Below are 9,623 nucleotides of genomic sequence, written 5' to 3'. Positions count from 1 at the left end.
GTGCATCCCATAGCTGTGTGCATCCTATAGCTGTGTGCATCCCTATAGCTGTGTGCATCCTATAGCTGTGTGCATCCTTTTGGTTTTTTGCTTCCTATAGCTGTGTGCATCCTATAGCTGTGTGCATCCCATAGCTGTGTGCATCCCTATTGCTCAGTGAATCTCTATGGCTGTGTGCATCCTTATGGAGCACCCAGGTGTGGCAAAGCACACAGGTGAGGGGAATGTCCTGGTGTTGGGATGACCCAGGTGAGGGGAACACCAGTTGGGGGGGGGGAGCACCCAGGTCTGGGGAGCACACAGGTGATGGGAGGAGTGGATGGAGCCCTGAGCACGGACCCATTCAGCTGCAGGAATTGGGGGCAGCTCACAAAGTGGATGGAGCCCTGAGCACGGAGGCTCCTTGCAGAGCAGCTGCCGTGGGATGAGGCATTTGGAGCCACCGTGTCCGTCTGTCTGTCTGCATCGGGACATGGGTTGTTCTTCTGTCTGCATTGGGACGTGGGTTGTTCCTCTGTCTGCAATGGGACGTGGGTTGTTCCTCTGTCTGCATTGGGACATGGGTTGTTCCTATGTCTGCATCGGGACATGGGTTGTTCCTCTGTCTGCATTGGGACATGGGTTGTTCCTATGTCTGCATGAGACATGGTTTCCTCTGTCTGCATTGGACGTGGGTTGTTCCTAATTCTGGCATTTGAGACATGGGTTGTTCCTCTGGTCTGCATTTGGGGGGACATGGGTTGTTCCTCTGTCTGCATTGCAGACATGGGTTGTTCCTCTGTCTGCATTGGGACGTGGGTTGTTCCTATGTCTGCATTGAGACATGGGTTGTTCCTCTGTCTGCATTGGGACGTCGGTTGTTCCTATGTCTGCACTGGGACATGGGTTGTTCCTCTGTCTGTCTGCATTGGGACATGGGTTGTTCCTCTGTCTGCATTGGGATGTAGGTTGTTCCTCTGTCTGTCTGCATCGGGACATGGGTTGTTCCTCTGTCTGCATTGGGACGTGGGTTGTTCCTCTGTCTGCATTGGGACGTGGGTTGTTCCTCTGTCTGCATTGGGACGTGGGTTGTTCCTATGTCTGCATTGGGACGTGGGTTGTTCCTATGTCTGCAATGGGACGTGGGTTGTTCCTATGTCTGCATTGGGACGTGGGTTGTTCCTCTGTCTGCACTGGGACGTGGGTTGTTCCTCTGTCTGCAATGGGACATGGGTTGTTCCTCTGTCTGCATTGGGACATGGGTTGTTCCTCTGTCTGTCTGCATTGGGTTGTTCCTCTGCATTGGGACATGGGTCGTTCCTCTGTCTGTCTGCGTTGGATGTAGGTTGTTCCTCTGTCTGTCTGCATTGGGATGTAGGTTGTTCCTATGTCTGCATTGGGATGTGGGTTGTTCCTATGTCTGTCTGCATTGGGACGTGGGTTGTTCCTCTGTCTGCATTGGGTTGTCCCTCTGTCTGCATTGGGACGTGGGTTGTTCCCTCATTGCCGCCATCCCCACCGTGTCCCCTCAGCTCAGCAAATTCCAACTCAGTCCCCTGGGGTCACGTACATCCTGCGCTGACGTGAGCCCTGCAGTGATGGATGGGTGCGCTGTGATGGGGGGCTCCGTGCAGCTCCGCTCCTTGGGATGCTCAGTGCTGTTCCATGCAGGCCCCGGTGTTGTGGTGTTGTTCAGTGCAGGTGTTTATGGGGAACAGATGGCGGCGGGGTGAGGGTGAGCCCTGACTGCGGGCTGTGGGGGCACAGGTCACACTCACACCTCTGATATGGGGGTGGGGAATTGGGGATGGGGTCTCTGTGTTGTGTAACAATGGGGCTGAGGGGGAGAGGACGGCAGGACCTGGCTGTGGTCTGACCCCAGGCCCTGAATAGGGCACAGCCGAGGGGTGAGGAGTGGGGCCACCATCGACGGTTGCATGGCTGTACTGATGGTTGTGTGACTGTGCCAATGGTTGTGTCACCATGCCAATGACTGTATGGCTGTGGTGGTGGTTATATGGCTGTGGTGGTGGTTATATGGCTGTGGTGGTGGTTATATGGCTGTGGTTGTGGTTACATGGCTGTGCTGGTAGTTATATGGCTGTGCTGGTGGTTATATGGCTCTGCTGGTGGTTACATGGCTGTGATGGTCATTATATGGCTGTGGTGGTGGTTATAAGGCCATGCTGGTGGTTATATGGCCGTGCTGGTGGTTATATGGCTGTGTTGATGGTTGTGTGGCCATACCAGTAGGTGTGTGGCTGTGGTGTAGGTTGTAGCCATGTTTATGGTTGTGTGACTGTGCTATGGTTGCATGGTGGCAGCCCCAACAGCTGCTCTCCCCCCAGACCCTCCCCTCACCCTGCTTCATCCCCCCCTCTCCAGGACATCCGCAACACGGTGGGCAACATCCCCATGGAGTGGTACCAGGACTTCCCACACATCGGCTACGACCTGGAGGGCAAGAGGATCTACAAACCCATCCGCAACAAGGACGAGCTGGACAAGTTCCTGGAGAAGATGGAGAACCCCGACTACTGGTGAGCGTCACGGAGCCGTGGGGTGGCTGGGGTGGAAGGGACCCCCAGCCCCACCTCCACCATGGACCATTATCAACCACTGATAAACCATTTGTCAACCGTTGATCAGCTGTTGGTCAACCACTGGTCAACCACTGGTCAACCATTGGTCAACCATTGGACAACCATTGATAAACCATTTGTCAACCATTAGTCAACTGTTGGTCAACCACTGGACAACCACTGATAAACCATTTGTCAACCATTGGTCAACCATTGGCCAACCGTTGGTCAACCATTGGCCAAACATTGATAAACCATTTGTCAACCATTGGTCAGCTGTTGGTCAACTGTTGGTCAACCATTGGCCAACCATTGATAAACCATTTGTCAACCATTGGTCAACCATTGGCCAACCATTGATAAACCATTTGTCAACCACTGGTCAACTGTTGGTCAACCACTGGTTAACCATTGGCCAACCATTGGTCAACTGTTGGTCAGCTGTTGGGCAACCATTGATAAACTATTTGTCAACAATTGGTCAACTGTTGGTCAACCACTGGACACCCATTGGTCAACCATTGGTCAGCTATTAGTCAACTGTTGGTCAACCATTGGTCAACCACTGGTCATCCATTGGTCAACCATTGGTCAACTATTAGTCAACCATTGGTCAACCATTGGTCAACCACTGGTCAACCACTGGTCATCCATTGGTCAACCATTGGTCAACTATTAGTCAACTGTTGGTCAGCCATTGGCCAATGGTTGTCCATCCATCGTCCCACCTGGACCCTTATGTCCTTCTCCACAAGCTCTTCCCCATCTCCTGACCCACATCTTCCCCCCCCTGCAGGCGAACGGTGCAGGACAAGATGACGGGCGCGGACATCAAGCTGACGGACGAGCAGGTGGAGCTGGTGCATCGTCTGCAGAGGGGGCAGTTTGGGGACGTGCACTTCAACCCCTACGAGGTGGGTCGTGATTTCCCAGCTGACAGAGCGGGGTCTATTTGGGGCGGGGGCAGCTCAGTGTCTGTGTGTCCCCACAGCCGGCCATCGACTTCTTCACCCACGAGGTGATGATCCACCCGGTGACCAACCGCCCGGCGGACAAACGGAGCTTCATCCCGTCCCTCGTTGAGAAGGAGAAGGTGGGAGTGGGGGCTCTGTGGGGCCGGGAGGTGTATCAGCATCCTGCAGTGCAGCCATAGCCATCCCCTGTAGCCCACCATCACCCATCCCCATCCCCATCCCCTGTAGCCCACCATCACCCATCTCCATCCCCATCCCCTATAGCCCACCATCACCCATCCCCATCCCCATCCCCTATAGCCCACCCTCACCCACCCCCATCCCCCTATAGCCCACCCTCACCCACCTCCATCCCCATCCCCTATAGCCCACCCTCACCCACCCCTATCCCCCTATAGCCCACCCTCACCCACCTCCATCTCCATCCCCTATAGCCCACCCTCAACCACCACCACCTCCATCCCCTATAGCCCACCCTCACCCACCACCATCCCCCTTTAGCCCCCCCTATCAGGGGGTCCCTTTCCATCCCCCCCTCCCCTTATCTCCCCCTTACACCCCACATCCTGGTGGTCCCGGTTCTGACCCCCCCACCCCTCAGGTCTCCCGGCTGGTCCACGCCATCAAGATGGGCTGGATCAAACCCCGCCGTCCCAAGGAGGAGACCCCAACCTACTACGACCTGTGGGCCCACGAGGACCCCAACTCCATCCTGGGCCGACACAAGATGCACGTCCCGGCCCCAAAGATGAAGCTGCCGGGGCACGAGGAGTCCTACAACCCCCCGCCCGAGTACCTGCTCAGTGAGGAGGAGGTAATGGGGGGCAGCGGGACCCCAGCCCCATCCCAACATAATGACCCCACAAACAGACCCCCCACACACCCCACAGACCCCATATCCTACCCACAGACCCCATTCCTGCCCACAGACCCCATAACCACCCCACAGACCCCATATCCAACCCACAGGCCCCACAAACAGACCCCATTCCTGCCCCACAGACGCCATATTCACCCCATACCGACAGACTCCATTCCCACCCCACAGACCCCATTCCTGCCCCACTGACCCCACTTCCACAGACCCTATTCCTATTCCACAGGCCTCATAATCACCCCATACCCACAGACCCCATATCCAACCCACAGACCCCACACCCACAGACCCCATTCGTGCCCCACAGACCCCATATCTGCCCCACATACCCCATGCCTGCCCCACAGACCCCATAACCACCCCACATACCCCATGCCTGCCCCACAGACCCCATAACCACCCCACATACCCCATGCCTGCCCCACAGACCACATATCCTCCCCACGAATGCCCACAGACCCCATAACCACCTCTCAGACCCCATTCCCACCCCACAGACCCCATATCTGCCCCACAGACCCCACATCCACCCCACAGACCCCGTATTCACCCCATACTAACAGACCCCATAACCACCTCACAGACCCCATTCCCACCCCACAGACCCCATAACCACCCCACAGGCCCCATTCCTGCCCCACAGACCCCACACCCACCCCACAGGCCCCATATCCACCCCATACCCACAGACGCCATATCTAACCCACAGACCCCACACCCACCCCACAGACCTCATATCCGCCCCACAGACCCCATTCCCGCCCCGCAGCCCTTACATCCTCCCCATGAATGCCCACAGACCCTATGCCTGCCCCACAGACCACATACCCACCCCACAGATCATGTACCAGCCACTCAGACCCTATTCCTGCCCCACTGACCCCATTCCTGCCCCACAGACCCCATATCCACCTCACTGACCCCATTCCTGCCCCACTGACCCCATTCCTGCCCCACTGACCCCATTCCCCCCACAGAAGCTGGCCTGGGAGCAGCAGGATCCCGTTGATCGCCGTCTGAGCTTCATTCCCCAGCAGTTCCGCTGCCTGCGGGCAGTGCCCGCCTACCCACGATTCATCCACGAGAGATTCGAGCGCTGCCTCGACCTCTACCTGTGCCCACGGCAGAGGAAGATGAGGGTCAGAGCCCCCCTGACCCACTGTGTGCCCCACTGTGTGTGTGCCCCATTGTGTGCCCGACTGTGTGCCCCATTGTGTGTCCTATGGGGCATGTCCCACTGTGTGCCCCACTGTGTGTCCTATGGGGCATGTCCCATTGTGTGCCCCACTGTGTGTCCTATGGGGCCAGTTCCATTGGGAGGTGTGCCCCACGGTTGAGTCGGCTGATGGGGCAATGATCCACTGTCGGTTGCCCCACTGTGCTGTGAACACATATGAGGCAGATCCCATTGTGTGCCCCACTGTGTGTCCTATGGGGCATGTCCCATTGTGTGCCCCATTGTGTGCCCCACTATGTGCCCCATTGCGTGCCCTATGGGGCATGTCCCACTGTGTGCCCCACTGTGTGTCCTATGGGGCATGTCCCATTGTGTGCCCCACTGTGTGTCCCACTGCATGTCATCTCACCCCACTTTGTGCCCCACTTTGTTCCCTCCGCAGGTGAACGTGGACCCCGAGGATCTGATCCCGAAGCTGCCGAAGCCGCGGGACCTGCAGCCCTTCCCCACCACTCAAGCACTGGTGAGCAGCAGCTACTTAGAGCTGGGGGGGGCTTGGGACCCCCCTTCAGCCCCTCAACCCCCATATTTCCCTTTCTCCCTTAGGTGTATTAGAGCCTTTGGGGGGGGATCTGGGGACCCCCCCATCATCCCCTCACCCCCCGTATTTCTGTTTGTCCCTTAGGTGTATTAGAGCATTTTGGGGGGGGGGCTGGGTCTGGAGACCCTCCATCAGCCCCTCACCCCCCATTTCCCTTCCTTCCCTTAGGTGTATTAGAGCCTTCTGGGGTCTGGGGACCCTCCATCAGCCCCTCACCCCCCATATTTCCATTTGTCCCTTAGGTGTATTAGAGCCTTTTGGGGGTGGGGGGCTGGGGACCCTCCATCAGCCCCTCACCCCCCATTTCGCCCTTTGTCCCTGAGGTGTATTAGAGCNTCAGCCCCTCACCCCCCATTTCGCCCTTTGTCCCTGAGGTGTATTAGAGCCTTTTGGGGGTGGGGGACTGGGGACCCTCCATCAGCCCCTCACCCTCATTTTACCCTTCCTCCCTTAGGTGTATTAGAGCCTTTTGGGGGGGTCTGCAGACCCCCCATCAGCCTCTCACCCCCCATTTCCCTTCCTTCCCTTAGGCGTATTAGAGCCTTTTGGGGTCTGGGGACCCTCCATCAGCCCCTCACCCCCCATATTTCCGTTTGTCCCTTAGGTGTATTAGAGCCTTTTGGGGAGGGTCTGGGGACCCCTATCACCCCCCTCATTTTGCCCTTTATCCTTTAGGTGTATCGTGGGCACAGCAGCCTGGTGCGCTGCATCAGCGTGTCCCCCAGCGGGCAGTGGTTGGCATCAGGTACGGCCCCGCTCCGTGCATCGCATCCAAATACTTTAAGTGCTGCTCCAGCCCCGGGGCTCTGCACGTGTCAGAGCTGTCAATGGGGGGAGGGCTGGGGGGGAGCCCGGGCTGGGATCCATGGCTGAGGGTTTTTCCAGGCCCCCACCCAGAGTCTGCGTCCCAACAGCGGAGAAAGTGAATTGGGAGCTGCAGATTGGGAGCAGATGTTGGTTTACGGCCCCATGAGCCACATGTGCTTTTTATAGCGGCGCTGCCCGGCTGCCAGCTCCCGGCGGCTGCCAGCTCCTGGTTGCACAATGTGGATGTTCCTGGCTCCGGGCTGGGAACCGGGCTGAGATCAGGTGGTAAAAATAACACCAGGATGCGGGGACGCGGCAAGTGACACCCGGACCTGGGCTGAGCTGGGCCAAGCCGAGCCAGGCCGAGCCGAGCTGAGCCGAGCTGAGAGCCGTGCCAAGAGCTGTGCTGTGCAGAGAGCCGTGCCAAGCCGTGCCAAGCTGAGCCATGCCATGCTGAACTGTGCCGTGCAGAGCCGTGCCAAGAGCTGTGCTGTGCCAAGAGCCGTGCCATGCTAAACGGTGCTGTGCAGAGCCGTGCCATGCCAAGCCAAGAGCTGTGCCATGCTGAGCTGTGCCAAGAGCTCTGCCATGCTGAGAGCTGTGCCGTGCTGAACTGTGCTGTGCAGAGCTGTGCCATGCAGAGCCGTGCTGTGCCAAGCCGTGCCAAGAGCTGTGCCATGCTAAACTGTGCCGTGCCGAGCTGTGCCAAGCCATGCCGAGCCAAGCTGTGCCGAGACATGCCATGCTGAACTGTGCCGTGCCGAGCCGTGCCATGAGCTCTGCTGTGCTGAACTGTGCCATGCAGAGCCATGACGAGCCGTGCTGAACTGTGCCATGCTGAGCCGAGCCGAGCCATGCTGAGCCAAGCCGTGCTGAGAGCCGTGCTGTGCTGAACTGTGCCAAGCCGAGCCGTGCCAAGCTGTGCTGAGCCATGCCAAGAGCTGTGCCATGCTGAACTGTGCCATGCTAAGCCATGCCGGGCCATGCCAAGAGCTCTGCCGTGCTGAGAGCTGTCCCATGCTGAGCCATGCCGAGCCGAGCCGAGCTGTGCTGAGCCATGCTGAGAGCTGTGCCATGCTGAGCCAAGCAATGCCATGCCATGCTGAGCTGTGCCAAGCCGAGAGCTGTGCTGTGCCAAGCAGAGCTGTGCCGAGCTGAGCTGAGAGCCGTGCTGTGCAGAGCTGTGCCGAGCCATGCCAAGAGCTCTGCTGTGCCAAGAGCCATGCCGTGCTGAACCGTGCCGTGCAGAGCCAGGTGTCCTGCCAGCACAGCAGCTGCACCAGGAGCTGGCTGTGAGCAGAGCTGTGGGGTGGGGGCTGCTCTTTTTGCTGCAGACCCCGCTCACGTCTCCCCTTCATGCTGCTGTGGAATCCCCTGGTGCCCCACGGGGAGCCCCAGGCGGCCCTTATGGTTGGACTCAATGGGCTCGGTGGGCTTCTCCAAATCCAACAGTTCTAAGAGTGGGGAGGTGGTGAGGGTGGGTCAGTGCTTGGGCTGTACCATCTCAATGGTCTTCAGCTTTAATGACTCTTTTGAGTAGGGAGGTGGTGGGGGTGGGTCAGTGGTTGGACTCCACCATCTCAGTGGTCTTCACCAACCCCACTGGTTCCATGATTCTCTGGGTGGGAAGATGGTGGGGATGGTCAACAGTTGGACTCAATGATCTTAATGGTCTTTTCCAAACTGAATGACTCTTTTGAGTAGGGGAGGTGGTGGGGATGGGTCAATGGTTGGACTCAATGATCTTAGTGGTCTCTTCCAACCCTGACATTTCCATAATTCTCTGGGTGGGAAGATGGTGGGGGTGGGTCAATGGCTGGACTTGATGATCTTCATGGTCTTCATGACTGTGGGGAGGTGGTGTGGATGAGTCAATGGTTAGTCGCAGTGATCTTAGTGGTCTTCTCCAACTGCAGTGGTCTCATGATTCTCAGAGTGGGGAGATAATGGAGGTGGGTAGACAGTTGGACTCAATGATCTTAGTGGTCTTTTTCAATCTTAACGACTCTTTGAAGTGGGGAGGTGGTGGGGATGGGTCAGTGGTTTGACTTGATCTTCGTGGTCCTTTCCAACCCTGGCAATTCCATGAGTTTCTGAGCGAGAGGTGGTGGGGATGGGTCTATGGTTGGACTCAGTAATCCTAGTGGTCTTCTCCAGTTCCAACAATTACATCATTATCTTGGGTGGGGTGATGGAGGGGATGGGTTGGTGGCTGGACTCAACCTTAGTGGTCTTCTCCAACTTTAACGACTCTCTGAGTGGGGATGGGTTGGTGGTTGGACTCAAAAACCTTAGTGGTCTTCTCCAAGTTTAATGACTCTGTGTGTGTGGACGTGTTGGTGGTTGGACTCAACAACCTTAGTGGTCTTATCCAACTTTAATGACTCTGTGAGCGGGGATGGGTTGGTGATTGGACTCAATAACCTTAGTGGTCTTCTCCAAGTTTAATGACTCTCTGAGCGGGGATGGGTTGGTAGTTGGACTCAACAACCTTAGTGGTCTTCTCCAAGTTTAATGACTCTCTGAGTGGGGATGGGTTGGTGGTTAGACTCAATAACCTTAGTGGTCTTCTCCAAGTTTAATGACTCTCTGAGTGGTGATGGGTTGGTGGTTAGACTCAATAACC

At 57.1% G+C, this 9,623-nt stretch overlaps 1 protein-coding gene across 1 annotated transcript in view; it reads left to right on the top strand.

The window, feature by feature from the left end:
* BOP1 (BOP1 ribosomal biogenesis factor) overlaps positions 1 to 9,623 on the top strand; it is an 80,387-nt gene that overhangs the window by 67,414 nt on the left and 3,350 nt on the right. The window contains exons 4-10 of the mRNA XM_015850408.2: positions 2,365 to 2,519; positions 3,358 to 3,475; positions 3,553 to 3,654; positions 4,137 to 4,349; positions 5,390 to 5,551; positions 6,032 to 6,112; positions 6,866 to 7,058. Coding sequence (XP_015705894.1) covers positions 2,365 to 2,519; positions 3,358 to 3,475; positions 3,553 to 3,654; positions 4,137 to 4,349; positions 5,390 to 5,551; positions 6,032 to 6,112; positions 6,866 to 7,058 — 1,024 coding nt within the window. The remainder of the gene's footprint in view (positions 1 to 2,364; positions 2,520 to 3,357; positions 3,476 to 3,552; positions 3,655 to 4,136; positions 4,350 to 5,389; positions 5,552 to 6,031; positions 6,113 to 6,865; positions 7,059 to 9,623) is intronic.

This window comes from Coturnix japonica, unplaced genomic scaffold (genome assembly GCF_001577835.2).
Source record: "Coturnix japonica isolate 7356 unplaced genomic scaffold, Coturnix japonica 2.1 chrUnrandom424, whole genome shotgun sequence".
NCBI classification, from domain to species: domain Eukaryota; kingdom Metazoa; phylum Chordata; class Aves; order Galliformes; family Phasianidae; genus Coturnix; species Coturnix japonica.
This window is presented reverse-complemented; position numbering and strand designations above follow the sequence as displayed.